General features: G+C 46.9%; 1 protein-coding gene across 2 annotated transcripts in view; it reads right to left on the bottom strand.

Moving 5' to 3' along the window:
• USP14 (ubiquitin specific peptidase 14) overlaps positions 1–20,148 on the bottom strand; it is a 325,147-nt gene that overhangs the window by 114,870 nt on the left and 190,129 nt on the right. For both annotated transcript variants that reach the window (XM_078687445.1, XM_078687446.1), the window contains one exon: positions 9,286–9,414. In XM_078687445.1, the coding sequence (XP_078543571.1) occupies positions 9,286–9,414 (129 nt within the window). The remainder of the gene's footprint in view (positions 1–9,285; positions 9,415–20,148) is intronic.

The raw sequence follows: 20,148 nt of genomic DNA, 5'->3' as shown, positions 1-20,148 counted from the left end.
ACACAAAGAAGGGGCAGCCCACGGAGCCAAAGAAAACAGGAATAATGGATGCGCAATGGACATCGGTAGCAGGGAGGCCGTGTGCCCACGCTAGCAAAAAACACCCCAGGAGGCCAACATGTAGACGCAGCACCCAGAAAAAGAATACACAAGAGCCATAGAACCAAGAACAAAAGAAAAACAAAAAGACAGACCCCCCCCACCCACCCACCCCACCCTGCACCCCTGCGGAAGGCTACGGCCTACCCCCCCAGCAGCGTGCCTGTCGCCCTAACCGGAAACCCGAAATATAGAAGAGTCAAAAAGTAAGGAAGAAACCATATAGGCAAAAAGAGAGGAAGGGGAAAGGAAGGAAAAAACTATCGGGAGAGGAGACACATAATCAAAACTATCAGCCCCCAACTCCCCCGTCCGAGCACATTCAAAGCCCACGAGAAGATAAAGTCATTGCAAAACAATAAACAGGTACCAGGAATATGAAGAGGAAGCAATCATACACGTAGAGCCGCAAGGCGGTCATCCGGTCACGCCACAAAGTAATAGTCCGGCGGTGCAAGGTCATCTCAACCCTGTCCTCGTCTGTCCAGTGCCATAGGCACAGAGTGCGCAAAGAACCAGAACATGAGGGGGCAGAGGTGAAAAACAGGGATTCCAAACGTCGAGCTACTACACAAGTTATAACGGCTTCGGACCGGATGAGCAAAAAGGGACAGCAACAGCAGCAGGCAACTCAAGCACAGCTCCGCAGACCAAGGGGAAAAAATTGCCCCGGTGAAACAGTTACAGGATCTCCGCTCGGCAGGCCGAGGCAAAAAATCACCGGGGGACCCGGCGAGACCGATCCGGACGGATCTCGGCTGGAGGCTCTCCAATGCATCCACCACAGGGAAGAATTCTTGACAATACCAGGCAGCAGGCAACTGAACGTCCAAACAAGCGGTGGCCTTAGTATTTTCAATTGCCAGGAAAGGCACAGCAGCACCCTGAAGCGGCGAAGCCATACACGCAGGGGACGGCCCAACGAGCCGGGAACAAGGGCTACCATCCAGCCCATCGACAGGCACAGTCATGGAAGCACGCCAGGAACACAAGGCGGCGAAAACGTCGCCAACTGTAGGATCACCTTTACGGTATTCAGCAAACGTGCCGTGCGGCGAGCCAATGCCGCCGTCCCCAAATGGGCGTAGATGCAGGGTGTGGGCCGCCATCTTTGCAGCCCGGCGCGGCCGCGGCAATCTCCGACCCCAATCCGGCCACCAACAGAGCTCGATGGGAACCAGCCGGCGACAAGCAATGGAACCCTCAGGGCAAAAAGGCAGGCCACCAGAATATTGAAGCAGCCGGCGCCACCGACCCACGGGCGCCGCCCGCCGAGACCGGGCGGAGGGTTTCAAGATGGCCGGACAGGAGAACAAAGGGGAGACGAGTCGCCCATTCGGTCAACCCCCGTCCGTGGAAGGCAGCACTCCACCACCAGGTCCCCAGACAGCCAGACCAGGCCCGGTCAGTCGCCACCGGTCCAACCGCACAATGGCCGCTCCGGCCGACCCCGCTCCTCCACCAAGGGGTCGGCCCCGGCGCTCCGCCCCGCCTGGGCGCCGCAGACGAGTACCAGGCCTGCCCTCCCCGGAGGCCACGAAGCGAACAAGGGCGCAGCTCAGGATCCGCGGCACTTAAGAACATCCAGAGCAGACGGTGAGTGCCAGCAAAGCGTCATAAGTCCATATTCCAGCAAATAAGACTTCTCGGGGCAGGATAAGGTGCAGGATAGACAGTTCAGGCAGGAAGGTTTGACGGAGCCGAGCTACAACGCGGCCATCACGGTCGCGAGCTTGGCTCCTCCCCCTCATAAAAGGCATTGTTATTTACAATACCAATAGGTCAAAGTTTCTAAAAATGTGAGACTTACTGCACTGCATGAATTGTTGACTGATGTTTATAAAGCTACTTCCTATGGTTTTAACTGGAAAACGTATATATTGTACTACTGTTTTTGAAAAAATATTTAGGAATGGAAATTATTATGAATCACGCAGATATAGTAGTGTGGTAGGTGGATTATGAGGTGGGCCGAAGTAGAGAGTGATGGGCCATTTAGATTTAAAGCAGTTACGTGATTATAAATACATTTTATTGGTATTAATATATCTGTTTTAGTGTCAGACCCCCATAATGCAATAGATGTCTCCAAATGATAATAGTATTTAATGCAGGCTATCAACCATGTATGATCAAATTACTACATTGACAGTTTTCTAAGCACTGCTAAAGTCGGAAAAGTTTCCCCACAAAAATATGCTGTGTAAAATTGCCTCCTGATTCCAGCCACAGCAACGGATTTGTTTCAAAATAAGCACTATAAAAGTTGCTGTAACAAAACCACCTGCTGCTAATAGGATGCACGGAAGAGTGCAGGTAGCTGGGCAAACGTGCATTGTATACAAAGTTGACTTCAAAATAATTAGAACAAAGAGTGGTGATCATGCACAAGCAAATTACTATGGCAGCTTTCAAAGCACTGCTAAAGTCGGAAAACACAACAGCACTGTTTAACTAAAGCATAAAAAAATTCAACCATGCACGAGTACATAACTACGTTATTGTTACAAAGTAAGCAGGAGAAAAAGAGCTCTAATAAAGCTACTAGCTGCTCATAGGATGTGCGAAAGAGTGCAGCTGGCTGTGCCAACGTGCATTGTACAGGAAGTGGTGTTGTAACACTTGTCTCTAGCTCGTATACAGGTAGACGTAAAATTGTGATTAAAAATTCAATAGCTAACTCATTGACACAAAACGGAAACAATGCTGCCGGAAATATTAAAATATGGATTTAATACAGGTCACCAACTATGCACAACCAACTTACTACGTTGGCAGTTTTCAAATTCTAACTAAAGTCAAAATACTAAACAGCATTGACGGTTAAATAAAGTTACACAACTTCAACCATGAACGAGTTAATTACAACATTTGCAATTTTGGCCTTGAAGGAATATCATCTCCTTATTGGTGAGATGTATGTGCTTGCTGTTAAAACAAAATAATCCAAAAAAATATACTGTGTAAAGCTGCCAACCGATGAGAGCCCCGGCAACACTTCTGATTGAAATTAAACAGTAGAAAAGCAGCTGTAATCAAATCATGTGCTGTTTATAGGATGTGCGGTAGAGTGCAGCTACCTAAGCAAACGTGCATTATATACAAAGTTGACTTTAGAATAATTATAGCCGCGAGTAGTGATTGGCTATAGCTTTTGTGCGTGAAATTAACAACAAATATGCAACAGGTAACTAACAGACAAAACACCTGCAGGTGAAGCCCAGCAAAAACCCACCCACTCCAAACGTGTGGGAGAACATGTTAACCAGCTATGGTCTTGGTTCCTACCAGGGTAATCCTAAACTCCAGGTACCGTTAGAGTCCCTAAATTGTGAGGAAAAAGAGCTCCCGATTGGCCTTGATACCAGTTGTGGAAAAAAGTTACAACGGACTTGAAACAAAGAGCTCCAAACATTAGAAAATATGGCAATGTGACTGGGCTGAAAGTGCAAATATAAATGCGTCTTTTAAAGCAACATGGTTTTTTTTTGGTCGAGGGGAGGAGCAGACCGAATGGCCCGCTCAGTTTTATGTGCAAAGTGCACGTCAGAAGACGGCGAGACCGCAGCTGAATTATGTGCAGTTAAAACAAGCAAACTCACCGCCGCAGCCCGGCTTCAACAGGAAGTCAGGCAAGCTTTGTTGGGACGGGGGCGGGGACGGACAAAAACAGGAAGCAGGCGCTCCTGTGGCCGCTGGAGGATTTCCATGTTAGCTAGCGGGGCTCCCGTGCTCGTGGTGAGCCCCGCGGCCCCCGCCTGTTACCCGGAATGACCCGCTGGCTGCCGAGGGACACGCAAGAAGAACCTGGTGAGTGGGATGTGAGGGGGATGTGTGTGCGTGTGTGTGTGTGCGCACGTGTGTGTATGCGTGTGTATGTAGCACGATGACTGGTTGGTGGGGGGGGGGGGGGGAGGTGGTGTGTAGGCGAGTGTCTGTCTGCCCGTTTTCGTGTGTGTATGCATTGTGCCTGCGTGGGTGTATGTGTGTGTGATTGAGAGTGAATGCCAGGCAGGGGATGTGCACGGCGACGTGCGCGCCCTCGAGAAGTAATCTGAGACAGCGAGGCGCGTGGGCGATCGCTGTCTCACATTCCCCCAGACACGCCAGCAAGAGTTGTCTTCGCAGACAAAGCAGGCTTCGCCTGCTTTTTACGTCTGCTCGACCTAAAAAGGGAGCCCAATGGATCAGAGTGAGAACCTACAACCTAACCTGGACATTAAATTAAACTTCTATGCTACGTTGAGAAGGAATGTGGGGGATAAACAATATTTACTTACCATTCAAAGGAGGCCTCACAAGAGCAAAACCTCCAAAGGACAATATATGATAAGGGAGACATCTGTCACAGTATTCTGACTGTTAAGGGTGTGGAGCACATCCAGGTCCTCTCAATACTCGCTTAGAAACAAAGACTCCCATAATAAGGAGGGGATATATTCTGTAGTCATTCATCTAGTATTGTTTGTGGGATAGGCCCATGACTGTTACATAATGTTGTAATCAAAATTGATGAAGACTTTAAAAAAATGCATGATATGTGGATAAACGTGGCTCTCAAGACATGTTGTGTTCACTTGAAACATTTTTCAAAATTTTATTACATTGAGATTTAAATATATTTCCATTAGGTTTACTGTTATATTCACCCTGCTCGCTCTGTGTCTCAGCCTATGTCGCGCGCTGAGCTTGTGCTTCCTGACTCTATGACATGTCCAGTGTTCTGTCCAACGGCGGTTAGTTGCCCGTTTGGTCCCGTTCTTGATGGTTGGGTTTTCTACGTCTCTGCTTAATAAAAGACCCTAACCTACACGACGCTGGTGTGCCGCCTGTCATCATTTTATAACATTTTGGCAACAGTCGAAGGCGGAGGCTAACGTGAGAAGACAAAGACAAAGTTTAACGAAGAGACGACGCAAGAAAGAAAACCCGACCAATGGAAATACCCGCAGTCCAGTGAAGGCGGATCGAAATTAAAACAAGTAACGTAAACCTCAAGAGAAGGTATGTTGAGAAATCTCTCACCGTGAAGGGAACTGTCTTCATATGAGGCGTGACGGAGTCTTAACTGTTTATCTTCAGCCCGTCAACGCAGGCAACAGCGCCCCCATGGTACAATTGCTCTTAAAGGGGAAACGATTATAAAACGGAAAGGCAGTACCAGTGAGCCCCACCACTGGGAGGGAACAACTTAAAAAGGGAAACGCACTCGAGCAAAGGAGGTGCATTTAAAACAGACACGAGCGTAATTCAAGCTACAGTGACACACTCACTTTAAAGCAATTTCGTCACCGTGTGTCACGCAATCACAAGGGAACTGTACTTTAAATAAACACGATCGTAAAAAAAAAAAATAAAGGCCGCTTTTGGAGATAAGCCCAATCTACGGTGACACACTCACTTTAAAACTAACTTCGTCACAGTGTGTCACGCATCTACAACATAAACAACAGTGACACACACACTTTAAATTGGGGTATAACGAACCTTACGTCTTTCAGTGATCTGTGTTGAGTAAACTTTTTCACATTATTGTAAGTGTTACTCCAGGGTTTTCACTATGAATGTGAGTAATACCATCCAAGCCCTGTCCCCTTCCTAAGTGCTCCTGGTGAACCATCAATGGAATGGGATGATTGGTGTGAGGCGTTTGAGAATTACATCATAGCCTTGGATGGTACAACATTTTCTGCTATCAGAAAGAAGGCTTTGTTACTGGGTGCTTTAGGGAAGGAGGGACAAAGAATATTTAAATACTTGCCGAATCCGCCTTTAGACATTGATGATGTGTATAAAGATGCGCTATTTAGACTGTATACTAGGTTTGCTAAACAGGAGAATGTAGTAATGCGCAGACATAAATTTTACACTGCTCCTCAAAGGGAAAATGAAACAATAGATGAATTTGTCTCTAGGCTAAGAGAACTTTCTGTGAAATGCCAGTTTGGGAACATACAGGATGAGATGATTCGGGATCAATTAATTGTGCAATGTTTTAGCAAAAAAACACAAGAAAAGTTGTGGGCAGCCAAAAACCCCACTCTCACTGAGGCCATTACTATCGCTAAAGTTGCTGAGGAAAGCGATAGGTGCATGAAGGAACTTAAAAGGATACAACTGGGACACACAAGTAGTCAAGAAGTTGCAATTTTGCAGGCAGATGCTTTAGAAAGCATAGGTTTAATACAAGGGAGACAAACAAATAAAGGGGGGAAACCCACAACCTCTTTTAATAGAAGTGGGACAACAAGCAAGTTTAAACAGACCACTCGGTCTTGTAACAGATGTGGAAGCCCTTTTCACTTAGCTGATTCCAAGAATTGTACGGCTTTGTCTAGGGATTGCTTAAAATGTGGGAAGAAAGGGCATTATGCACGCATGTGTAGAACAAATAGTGCAAAAAAGGTTGCTATGGTTGAGAGTGAAGCTACTGATGATGAAGCGGAAGTAATGATGATTACGTCTGCTGGCAGCCAGGAGTTAGCAGAGGGTGTTGTCCTATCTCGGCCTAAAGCAGATTTTGAGCTGAATGGGAATGTTGTGAACTTAATGGTGGATACTGGGTCACTTTATACAATCATCCCAAAGAAATTGTATAACTCATCTTGCACCGAGTCTGTTCTCGTAAAGTCTGACATCACTTTAAGAGGTTATCAAGGGGTGAGCATTGGTGTCCTTGGGTTCTTTGAGGCCAATATTAAGTTTAAAGGGAGAACTACTCAGGGAAAGGTTTATGTATCCCCACGTGGCCCTGCAATTTTGGGATGGTTACACCAATATGAGCTAAATGTAAGAGTGAACCCGAGAGCTGATCCACCTGTAATGTGTGTGGAAGGAGAAAATGTTTGCAATATAGTTCACGATAACTTAGAAGCCATTCTTAAAAAACATGAAAACATCTTCAATGAGAAATTGGGGGAGGCTGTTGGTTACCAACATGTTATTAAAACTAAAAAGAGTGTAGCACCTGTGAAACACACCGCAAGGAAGATACCCCTATCTGCAAGAGATGAGGTCAGAAAGATTATCAAGCAGTTATTGGAGGATGACATAATTGAACCTGTGGAGGCCACACAGTGGTTGAGTCCAGTAGTGATCACACAGAAACCGGACAAGTCCTTGCGCTTCTGTGTGGACATGCGAAGCCTTAATAAAGCTGTGATAATGTATAACTTTCCACTTCCAAACATAAACGAAATTGTCCTGAGTTTGGGTGGAGGAAAGATCTTTTCAAAATTGGACCTCCGCAGCGCATATCACCAGGTAAAGCTTCATCCGCACTTGAGGCAATTCACATCTTTCATCACTCCGGAGGGTACATACCAATTTAAAAGACTACCCTTTGGCCTCTGTTCGGCTGCAAGTGCGTTCCAAAGAATCATCACAGATGTCCTAAAAAACATTGAAAGGGTAGTATTCTTTCAGGACGACATCCTGATTCATGGTTTGAACATTGATGACCATAATGTTATTCTTGACAAGGTTCTCACTGCTCTTTCAAGGGCTGGTTTGACATTGCGAAGAGAAAAATGTGTATTTGCTGTTGAGGAAGTAGATTACCTGGGGTACCACGTGTCTGGCATTGGGATACAACCCAAAAAAGACCTTGTAAGCGCAATATGTAATGTGTCTGAACCTGATGACAAAGACAAACTAAGGTCTTTTATGGGCATGGTTGAGTACTATGCAAAGTTCGTTAAAAATTTTGCAGAAAAGGTAGAACCCTTGCGAATCATCATGCGGAAAGGGAAAGGTTTCACTTGGGGTGCAGATCAAAGAAATGCCTTTTTATTGATCAAACAAAACATTTTAGATGCTAATATTCTCTCAAGTTTTGTACAGTCGGATTTCACCATCCTCACTGTCGATGTTGGTATTGGAGCGGTCCTGACACAAAAAGGGGGTGGTAAAGAAAACACTGTTGCATTCGCTTCGCGTTCTCCGACTGAGACCGAAAGGAATTACTCGGTCACAGAGCGTGAAGCATTGGCGGCTGCATGGGCAACCCGGTATTTTCGAGTGTATTTATGGGGAATCACATTCACGCTCAGAACGGACCACAAGCCTCTGTTGAAGGTTCTAGCCCCTGGGGGAATTAGAAATTGCTCAGGGAGGTTAGCGAGACTTGCTGTCAGTGTCCAAGAGTTCACATGCAATGTGGAATACTTACCTGGTTGATGTAACAGTGTTGCAGACTGTTTATCTAGATTGCCCGACACTAAAGAGCTGCCTAAAGAGTTGGTGACTGAGAATGTGGTCGCGTTTTTAGATTACTTAGAAAGTGATTTACCCAGTTCTATATCTAGGCGGGAATGGATGGAGGAAATGAGAAAAGATCTTGTCATGGTTGGTTTAATTAAGATGTGCAAGGAAGGGGTGTCAAGGCAGAGTACGGTCTCACCTGCTCTTAGGCCTTATGTTCAGTTACAGGATGAGATTTCTTTACAGGGCGAGTATATTCTTGTGCGGGGCGAAAAGTATATACCTCCGGTATCCCTTAGACCCCGTATCATTGCTTTGGCGCATGAGGGCCATCTAGGCCAAACCCTTACTGGCAAACGCATCAAAGCTGACTTCTGGTGGCCGGGGGTAGATGCACAGGTAAAGAGTTGGGTGCACCTTTTTCCATTCTCTGTTTAAGGGAAAGAGATGTGTTATATTCACCCTGCTCGCTCTGTGTCTCAGCCTATGTCACGCGCTGAGCTCGTGCTTCCTGACTCTATGACATGTCCAGTGTTCTGTCCAATGGCGGTTAGTTGCCCGTTTGGTCCCGTTCTTGATGGTTGGGTTTTCTACGTCTCTGCTTAATAAAAGACCCTAACCTACACGACGCTGGTGTGCCGCCTGTCATCATTTTATAACATTTACCTTTCAACAGGGTTTTAATTATTATTTCAATGCATTTGCTTCTTTGGGCACAACCAGTTTACTTGCCACATTTGTATGAATTCATAATTTGTGGTAGTTTTGTGTGAAACGAAAACCAAATGCAACAATTTAAAAGTCCATGAAGACAGCAGAAACAGAAACGGCCAACTGCACTCCCATCCTCCCCAAACAAAAACCTACAAAAAACAATGACGTTTTCATTTACCCAGTTCAATAAAGTATTTCAATCCACAATGCTCTCATGATGAAAATGCTGGTAACTGTAAATAAAGAATTGGGGAAGCATTAAATACCTACAATCGTTTTCTGCCCAGCTACATTCTTATCCTCAACATCCTTGAATTTTGATCGAAAGGGAGTCATTTTTTCTTGAAGTTCTTGCGTACATAATTCATAAACATCCAACATGAGAGGAAATTTAACATCCTAAGGAAAAAGCAAAACAACCAATAAAAATAGATTTGAGTAATTATATAAAAAAAAATACATAATTGTGCGGATTTTAAAAACTGCTTTTACAAAAGTTGGTCAGGTCATGAATCTTTTTAATCTGTATTTGATTTTCTCTTTCTTCACAAAATAGGATAACAGAACGAAAACATCCCTCTACTGCACATTACTACTACTATTCACAAAGTAAAGAAATTCTGCCTAAAGCATACAAGAATATTAAGAAACATACAGCAAATCAGGTTCAGCAGCTTCTAATTATCTCAGATATATCCATGCAATCTAGGGTCTTTCTAAATGGTTGGCAGTTCTGCGGCGGGTTCAAGGCCTAGATTACATCTTCAATCTAGTGGTAATAGAAACCTTCATCTCTATTAAAAAAAACAAATATCACATTTCTGTCGTGGTGAAGAAGGGTGGTCATGTTTCAGATTTTCTACCAGGCCTTCATTTAACTTTGAGCATCAAAAGCTTGCCACACCTAATGTTCACTTCTACTGCCATTTTGTGGAACCGTCCTGCTTTTTTACTATAAACCTCAATACAACAATCTTCTTGAAAAATAGGCAGCACTCCTACACAAATTCAAAGTGAAGGTAACTGTGATACAGAACAAGGTTCACTTCTCAAATGAAAGATTAATACAACACCCACTTTTGCTTTCTCTAAAGTGTCTAAACAAATTTGAAGGATGTTCCTTGCCTGCATAATGAATATGCTACTTACCAGTATGCATCTGTTCTTGGCATGTAGGGCTGCTAACATTCATATCTTAGCATTAGATCGCCGCCTAGTGTTGGGCTCGGATGATCGCACATTGTTGTCCTGGAAGAGTCTTCGAAGTATCCTGAGATAGGTGGCTCCTCCCCTGGACTACAGTGCGCATGGGCATCGGCTCCATCCCCAGATTGTTTTTCGCCATTGTGGCAGAAGATGAAGTGAAAAGTGTAAAGGATGTCCATGCTAATGAATAAATACAATAGTATATCTGCAGCTGCGACAGGCACCGGGGAGGAGGGCGGGCAATATGAATGTTAGCAGCCCTACATGCCAAGAACAGATGCATACTGGTAAGTAGCATATTCAGTTCGAGGCATGTGGGCTGCTAAATTCATATCTTAGCATAGAATACATAGCAGTCCCTCCATCAGCGGCGGTTGCCCGTGCCAGCTGCAGAAACCTGAAAAAGTGTCTTCAGAACAGCCTGTCCTACAGCAGCTTGCTGCTTGGAATGCACATCAACACAGTAGTGTTTTGTAAAGGTATGTGGTGTAACCCACGTGGCTGCTCTGCAAATATCCTCTAAAGGAATGTTCCCTAGGAAAGCCATGGATGCCCCCAGTTTGCGTGTGGAGTGCGCTCTGGGGGGTATTGTTAAAGTGCGCTTGGCTTTTTGATAACATATCTGGATGCACTTAACAATCCATCTGGCTATCCCTGCTTTGGAAATCGGGTTGCCTTTGTGTTGTGGTGCGAAGGCAACAAAGAGTTGTTTTGTTTTTCTAAAGGGTTGTGTTCTGTCTATGTAGTACATCAACGCCCTCCGTACATCTAAGGTATGGAGCATTCTTTCCGCCACCGTTTGCGGGTTTTGAAAGAATGCTGGTAAGTCAATAGTTTGGTTTAGATGAAACTGTGACACCACCTTCGGAAGGAATTTGGGGTTAGTGCGTAGCACTACCCTATTTGGATGAATTTGAATGAATGGCTCTTGGATTGTGAGCGCCTGCAGCTCACTGACACGCCTCAGAGACGTAATAGCTACAAGGAAAGCTACTTTCCACGTAAGGAACTGGAGTTCACACGAGTGCAGTGGCTCAAATGGCGGTCCCATCAGTCTGGTGAGAACGACATTGAGGTTCCACACCGGAGCTGGCGGTGTTCTTGGGGGAATGACTCGTTTCAGACCTTCAAGGAAGGCTTTAATGGCGGGCACTCTGAAGACAGAGAGGTGCTGCCTGTTCTGGAGATAAGCCGCTATGGCGGATAGATGTATCCGAATGGAAGTGTACGCTAGATTGCACTTGTAAAGATGCAACAGATAGCAGATGATGTTGGGGATAGATGCATCTAGCGGGTTGATGTCATTGGCTGTACAGTGAATGACAAAACGCTTCCACTTTGCAGCATAGCATGCTCTAGTAGTTGGTTTCCTCGCCTCCTTGATGATGTTCATGCACTCCGGAGGTAGGTTAAGGTATCCAAACTCTAGGACTTCAGGAGCCAGATCGCCAGGTTGAGCTGTTGCGGATCTGGATGCTGAATGTCTCCATGGTTCTGCGTCAAAAGACTGGGCGTGAGGCGCAGTCTTTGATGCGGCACCACTGAGAGTTCGAGGAACGTGGTGTACCAAGCCTGGCGCGCCCACGTTGGAGCAACTAGGATGAGAGTCATCTCGTGCTGCCTTAGCTTTCTTGCGACCAGCGGTATTAGAGGGGCTGGCGGAAAAGCGTACGCAAATTTGCCTGACCAGTTCATCCATATCGCATTCCCCTGCGACTGTGGGTGAGGGAACCTGGCGGCAAAGTGTTGGCATTTTGCGTTCTCTTTTGTGGCAAACAGGTCTATCTCCGGATGACCCCACTGCCGGAAGTACGGGTGGAGGACAGATGGGTGTAACTCCCACTCGTGCATTTGATGGCTGTACCTGCTGAGCAGATCCGCCATCTGATTGTCCTTTCCTGGGAGGTGTTCTGCCATGAGGAAAATGTTCCTCTGAATGGCCCACTTCCACATGCTCTGAGCCAGATGAGACAGCTGTGGCGAGTGGGTGCCTCCCTGCTTTTGAATGTAGTACATCGCGGTCATGTTGTCCGTCCGGACTAGCACGACTTTGTTGCATAGATGTACAATGAAGGACTTGAGCGCCATGAAGATTGCCATCAGTTCCAGATAGTTGATGTGCATCTTCTGTTGCTGCGTCGTCCATAGTCCCTGCACTGTGTAAGTGAGCACATGAGCTCCCCATCCCTGGAGAGATGCGTCCGTTGTCAGGACAATCTGCGGCACAGGCTCTTGGAACAGTCGGCCCTTGCAAAGGTTGTGTGGAGTCCACCAATGCAGAGAGTCGTATGCCCGACTGGTAACCAACACTAGGTCTGTCAATTGCCCACGAGCCTGTGTCCACTGATTCGCTAAGCACTCCTGGAGCGGGCGCATATGTAGCCGTGCGTGAGGGACTATGAAGATGCAGGAGGCCATCATGCCTATCAACTGCATGAACACTCTCGCTGGAAGCGAGTGTTGTGGCCTGAACCTTTGGATCAGAGCCTGCATGCTGTCTATCCTGACTTGGTTTGGCTAAGCCATGGCCGTCAGGGTGTTGATCGTCGCACCTAGGAACTGCCGGACATGTGCCGGCTGAAGATGCGATTTTGGGTAGTTCAGGGAGAAACCCAGATCGTGAAGAAGGTGAATTGTAGTCGACATGTCTGCGGCGCACTGTTGCTCTGACTTGGCTTGCACGAGCCAGTCGTCTAGGTAGGGGTAGACATGGATGTTCTGCCTCCTGAGGTGCGCCGCTACTGTCGCCAGACACTTGGTGAACACCCTCGGGGCTGTTGTGACTCCGAAGGGTAGGACCTTGAACTGGTAGTGCCTGCCTTGAATAGTGAACCTGAGGTATTTCCTGTGTGACGGGTGTAGTGGAATGTGGAAATAAGCATCCTTGAGATCTAAGGTTGCTAAGAAGTCTCCCTGGTTTAGCAAGGGAAGAATCTGTTGCAGTGTAAGCATGTGGAAATGTTCTGATAGTATGTACAGGTTGAGGGGACGTAGATCTAGAATGGGTCTGAGAGATCCGTCCTTCTTTGGAATAAGGAAGTACAGGGAATATACCCCCGTGCCTTCCTCTCCCACCGGCACGAGCTCGATTGCTCCCTTTTGCAGCATCACCACTACTTCCTGCTGCAATAAGAGCAAGTGCTCTGCGGACATAGGCCTTTGCCTTGGCGGGATGTTGGGTGGAGTGGACTTCAACTCTAGGCAATAACCATACTGGACTAGTTGTCGCACCCACCTGTCTGTGGTGATGTTTCTCCAGACGGGCAGGAACTGCTGCAGTCTCCCCCCGACAGGTGTTAGGTGGTCGGGGGGCAGTGACAGAGAGTCACTGTTTGCTTGGAGTAGAGGAGCGGGAGCTGTTGTTTCCTCTGCCGCGACCTCTGTTGCTGTTATTTCTGTAACCTCCCTTGTTCTGTTTTGTGAACGAGGATTGTGCCCCACCTTTTGAGAACTGGGATTGTTGACCCATTTGTCCTCTGGTGACTCCACGTGCACCTGAGCGACGAAAATTGCTGCCACGAAACTGTTGTGACTGTAGGGCCCCCATAGACTTAGCAGTTTCTGTGTCTTTCTTTATTTTCTCTAGGGTGGTGTCAACATCTGGACCAAACAGACTTTCAGGATTGACTGGCTGATTAAGAATTGTTGTCTGAATATCCGGTTTAAACCCTGAGATGCGGAGCCACGCTTGTCGTCTCAGCATAACGCTAGTGTTGATAGCTCTAGCAGCTGTGTCCGCAGCGTCAAGTGCACACTTGATGGCTGCGTTTGAGATTAGCTTTCCTTCCTCAATAAGCAGTTTGGTGCCCTCTTGGAACTGTGGAGGCAGGTGTTGTACAATCTGTTCTAGGGTGTCGTAGTGCGCCCTATCGTAACGCGCCAAGAGTGCCTGTGTATTGGCGATGCGCCAAAAGTTTGATGCCTGTGCAGCTACTCTTTTGCCCCCTGCCTCTAGCACTTTGGACTCCTTATCCGGGGGAGGAGCTTCACCCGTTGTCTGGGAGTTGGCACGTTTCCTGGCATTGGCGACCACAAGAGAGTCCAGTGGCAATTGTCCCCGAATGTATGCGGGGTCTGCAGGTGCAGGTCTGTACTTTTTTTCAATGCGAGGGTTGACCACTCTCGCTCTTGTAGGCTCCTTAAATATGTCCCCAGCATGCTTGAGGACTCCTTTAAGCATAGGCAGTGTCTTTACTGTCCTTTCAGAGACTGAAAAAGTGTCGAAAAGGAAGTCTTCCTCAACCGGGTCGGCATGCATGTCCACATCATGATTGGCTGCCGCCCTTTCGAGTAGTGCATGAAAACCTGCTGAATCCTCAGTCGGGGATGCCCGTGCATTAAAAAGCTGCGGGTCCTGCCCCGCACCTTGGGTGTTCTGGTCACCAGTGTCATCATATGAATCCGGTTGTGCATCAGGTTCATTGATTGGGAAATTGTACTGCTCGTCCTCATCATACCCCTCACCCGCAGAGTGTTCCGGGGAGGGAGTAGGGCTCCGTCTCGGAGGAGGCTGGATTGGTTCCGTGAGGCCTGAGGCGTCAAGGGGCACCCTCTTCTTCTTTAGTGGGATGACATAGGGGTCCACTGGCTCCGAAGTGATTTTCCTCTTATAGAGGGTCAGTTTGCCTGTGTCAGCGTCGATGAAATGCTCTGAATCGTCCTCGGATTCGAGTACCCGACGTGGAAGCGGGCCAGTCGGTGAAGAAATCACCTGTTTCGGTGCCGATTTGGTTGAAAATGCTTTCGGCGCCTCCTTCGGCGGCAAAATAAAGAGAAGTTTCCCAGATGGCTTCGCTGGAGTGTCCTTTTGCGGCTGCGGCGATGGTATCGGAGCCGACGGGGCAAAGGCCTTCTCCCTGATTCTTTGCAGTGATTCGGCAATGGGGGACGCCTCACTCACAGTTTGTTTCGGCGCTGACGAGGATGGTCTGATCTTGCCCTCGGATCCGACGTCCTTGTGGGCCTTGTGCGCTTTGGGCGCGGATCCTGTCTTTACCGCCTCCGATTCCTGTGTTCTGGGCGCAGACTTCTTTCCGTGTGCCTGCGTAGCCTCCTTGGAGCCGACTTTGGCGGGCTTGGACGGCGTCGTAGCCGCTGACCCGTGCCGACCATCTTTCTTGGAGGACCCCGCCTCTGGCGTCGGTTTCGATTTTGCAGCATCGGAATCGACGGACTTCTTCGACTTCTGCGGACCGGAGGTTGACGGAGTCGATGGGGTAGCGGGCACCGTCGTTTTCACCGGCACGGCAGCCATCTTAGGGACACTCGAGTCCTTAAGTTTCGGTTTCGTTTTCGGGTCGGCCATTTTAGGTGTTGTCGATCCCGATGGTTTCGGTTTCGAAACAGTCTGCTCAGCAAGTAAGTCCGTGGCCGGGCCCGAAGGCGGGGCTGTGGCTTGCGGCAACGGGTCTTGGGTAAGGCCGACAGGCGATCCCGTGTCCCGGTCGGTATCCTCGTAACCTTCGGGGCAGAGCTCGTCCCCCGAGCTGTCTGCCGCGGCCCCATAAATCTCATCGTCGTCTCCTACCTCGTCGACGTATTCAAGGCCTTGACCCGCGACTCCGTCGTCGTCTCCCGGATCCGCCTCGACCTCCGTCTCGGGTGGGGAGATTTGTAGATGATGACCCTGGTCCTCTTCGTCCTGGTCGCCGAAGATGTTCTCCGGATCCGGGGCCGCTTGTTTAGCTTCCATGCGCACCGCGCGCCGAAGCTTGAGAGTCTTCTTTGAGCGGAACTGTGCACACAACTTGCACTTGCCGTCGTCGTGGTCAGGCGAAAGGCATTTGTTACACACGGGGTGTAGATCGATGTGTGGGTACTTGGACCCACAGAGCGGGCAGTACTTAAACGGGCTCCGCTCCATGTCCGAAAAGTCTTGCAGTCGTGTCGCGATGAGAAGGCCTCAAAGTTCCGAGAGCGAAGAAAACTCCGCTTATTCCGGCTCCAAGAGACGGAAGACTCGAGACCGTGCGCAGACAATACCGACGCAAGAAATTCGAGGCCTTTTGGCCGCTAAAAGTTAGTTTTTCTTTGTTCCGACAGTAAGACGTCGAGACCACATCCGAACCCAATGGCGGAAAAAAACAATCTGGGGATGGAGCCGATGCCCATGCGCACTGTAGTCCAGGGGAGGAGCCACCTATCTCAGGATACTTCGAAGACTCTTCCAGGACAACAATGTGCGATCATCCGAGCCCAACACTAGGCGGCGATCTAATGCTAAGATATGAATTTAGCAGCCCACATGCCTCGAACTCTTTACAATTAGCAGCTTTTCTGCACCTTGGACAACCAACAGAGCAGTAGTTAGTTCAGAAAGGAACTCTTTTAGCATGAAATTTAGAAAACAAAAGAGTCTGAGATCCCAGGAACAGCTTTAACACATACTGAAACTACACATCAAACACCCACAGGTTATGCAAGCTGGAACATGCAGGTTTATGCTCGATATATTCACACTGATGGGGGATGACCAAGGACACAGATAAAGATTAAATAGGATTGAAAAGCTCTAAACTTTTAAGACGCTTCATGAAGTGTTTTTATATAAAATTATATTTTTATTGTAACACCCCTTAGTGACAGTTTTTGAAGGGAATGTTATAAAATCACAACCAAAGCATAAGGAGGGTGTGCGGTCTTCCTAAGCTCATCTGGAATACCGACTGTGTCCCAGATTCCAGGGCAGGCAGTTTGGCCCAGGCTTACAAGATGGATCGGTCATATTATTCTCCTGAAGAATAAAGCTTCATACCTCTACTTCTGCGTGCTGAGATGCTTCTTCATTACACTGGCGACGATTGGAAAACTATTCAGTAAGCCTGGAGCCCTGCAGTGAGCAGACCAAGCATCTGTCGTCTTCGTAACCTCTGAGGTCCCTGGGAGTTATTCCGGAGCATGTGTGGTGACACTGTGACCTCCGTGGTGAAAACCCCGTAGGTATGAAGGATCGGGTGAGACTTTGAAGGATTTTTGTCTGGTTTGTGTGTTCTTTCGCACGGAACTCGAACGCCGATCTCGTTACAGCTGCCTTGCGCATGCCGAACAACTAGAGCACATATTTTGGCCTCAGTACTCGGACATCAGCGCATCACTTTTCCCTGCGTGATAGCGGCATTGCAACGTCAAGGTCCAAATTAATGCGTACAGCTGACAAAGATATTGCTGATACGCACAGCTCATTCAAAGATGAATGCGCACAGCTGACCAAGTTATCGTTGATGCGCACAGCTCATTTAAAGTTCAAAATTCATGCGCACAGCTAAAGACATCGCTGATGCGCACAGCTTGTTCAAAGTTCAAAAATGGCCATTCCTATTTAGCTGATAAAGTTTACTCAATTATCTAATGATTTATGTTTCTTCAATTTCTGAATAATTTTGTGAAATTATATTATTTGTATGCTACTAATTTCCATTTTATTTACATCTTTATAAGCTATAGTGTGTTTATGTTTATCATTTCAATGGAGGGTTTTAATGCTCCTGCACCATTTCTACAATCTCCTGGTGAACCCATCTTAAAGTGGAAGCAATGGAGGTGCGCGCGGCGGCAAGATGGTCGCGTCCTAAGGAGGCTCAACAGAGTCGATGTCTGCCTCCCAACGAAGGGACCGCTTACGGACCTCGTTCCTGCCTTCTTTCAGCACCGAGTGTGTCGGAAATCGCCGTGACCATTGTGGCTAGTTTCCGACCGTATTCATGTGACGACAGGTTGGTTCTCCACATTTTGTCGAATCTGATATTCCAGCTGGATTGCCGCGGCCGCCATTTTGTATATGCGCGACGCACTGCGCAGCAATCACTTCTCTTATTATATGGCGGTCGGTCTGAGCATTCAAATTAGTGCTTCCCTCTTAGCAAAACTACAATTAAGTTAACCAAGGAGCAATATCAGAATTTTCCTCCACTTTTTGGCAGCTGCAGACATCATTGTGCGTCTTGCAATCATGCCATTTTGTTCTCCTCGCCTTACCTCAGCCCAGCAAAGATAATGGCTGATTAGATATAAACATTTAAGGCATTGTGAACATACCCAATAGGTCATGGTTACGTACTTACCTATATATGCATGTTCTTTATGATGCATATAACTCTGCATTGTGGGAGACTACGTTCTGCTGTTCTTTCAATGGGCATTGACATCACTACTCACTTTCCTGCTTTACTGCTACCTTAATTCTATGCCCGAAGCATCATTTAATAGTTCTCTCCTATGTATTTTTGTTTTTACCATCGCCTAATAAGCTCAAGTGCTTATTAATCTGTTGTTTTCACCCTCCAACAGACTCGTCAACTTATTTGTTCATTATGGTATGCAGTACGTCCATCTTCACTGGACATTCTTTTTATGGTTAGTTTTTGCACTGACAATCTATCATGAATCTCACGCAGCCTAACAAATTCCATTGTACTTCAGGGACTACTTCTGGGGGTCGCAAGGACTCTACTGGTAATAACAGCAAACATCTGAAGAAGGACCCCTCTTCTCCAACCAAATCTCTTCTTCCTATCACGTTAGAGGATATTATGGACAAACTACGTCTCTTTCGCCCATTCATGTCAAACACTACTACTACTACTCTACAAAGAATTGAAGAAAAATGGTCTGACTTCGATATGAGACTATCAGACGTTGAACAGAAGGTCAGCGATGCTCAAGACGTTATCGCTAAAGTTGAATCCCTTACTATGGAAGTGAACCAACTAAAAAAGTCCACAGAGGATTTAGAAAATCGGAATCGGCGTAATAACCTCCGAATTTATGGAATTCCAGAAGGTTCTGAGGGATCGGACATGATCTCCTTCTTAAAATCTCAGGTTCTGCAAATTGTTGGTCTCCCAAAATCAGTTGATTTCAATATTCAAAGAGCACATAGATTGGGGCCTCAAAATGCACCCTCTGCCACCAAGCCAAGAGGTATAATTGCCTACTTTTTGCTATACTCTGACCTAATGGCTGTCCTCACTGCAACCAAACAACAAAAACAGATGTTTTGGTCAGGTTATAAGGTTTTCTTCAGTGAAGATGTGTCCAAGCCAACTGCCAGTAGACGTAAGGAGTTCCTGGATCTTAGACCGTCCTTGAAATCTATGAATGCACGATATGGTCTTATACACCCCTGTTTCTTCAAAGTGACTTATAAAGACAGAACATTTTCATTTGACGACCCAGCCGACCTTCGGAAGTTCATTCATACCCACCGAGAAGAACACATGAACTTGGCAAACATTAATTGTCTTGTTATTATTTTCAAAATGTTCTTCTTCATTGTCTTCTCTCTTTAAATCAATGTTGCTCTTCACTAATGTTAATTGTTAACTGTTCTTTTAGGTTTTCTCTGTGCTAGAGTTGAAGATCCCTCTGTACATAATCCGTTTGTCTCTTTTGTTTGACGTAACCCATTGATGTGTTCCCCTAGACCCTGGAAAGATCCCGTTTTTTTATTGTCTCACTATTTCATCTGTTTACCATGTCCTGTATTGAGTATTTTATCCCTATTGCTGAAAGGGATAAGGTGGGTACTTTACTGGCATGGTTGGCCAACCCCATCCCTAGATGCGCTCCTATTTTGGAGCTGACCTCCTCGTCGTGGCATCTAGAATACACCCAACTTCAGATAAATACCCGATTTCGTAATTACTACGCTGACTTGTATGGTAGCCACTTCTAGGCCGGAGAAGCGGATATGCATGCTTTCTTGGAGGATTTGGAGCTGCACACCGTGGATGCGGAGCAGACGGACACCCTCGGCCAGGATATCACGCTTGCTGAAATTCGATGCGTTATTAAACAGTTGCCGCGCAACAAAACCCCGGGAATTGCTGAACTACACATCGAGTTTTACTCGGCCTATGTTGATATCTTGGCTCCTAGGCTGCTATCGGTTTTCAAGGAAGCCAAGCAGCTGGGGGTACTGCCGTCCTC

The sequence above is a fragment of the Lissotriton helveticus genome, chromosome 4_1, assembly GCF_964261635.1.
Source record: "Lissotriton helveticus chromosome 4_1, aLisHel1.1, whole genome shotgun sequence".
In the NCBI taxonomy this organism is placed as follows: domain Eukaryota; kingdom Metazoa; phylum Chordata; class Amphibia; order Caudata; family Salamandridae; genus Lissotriton; species Lissotriton helveticus.
This window is presented reverse-complemented; position numbering and strand designations above follow the sequence as displayed.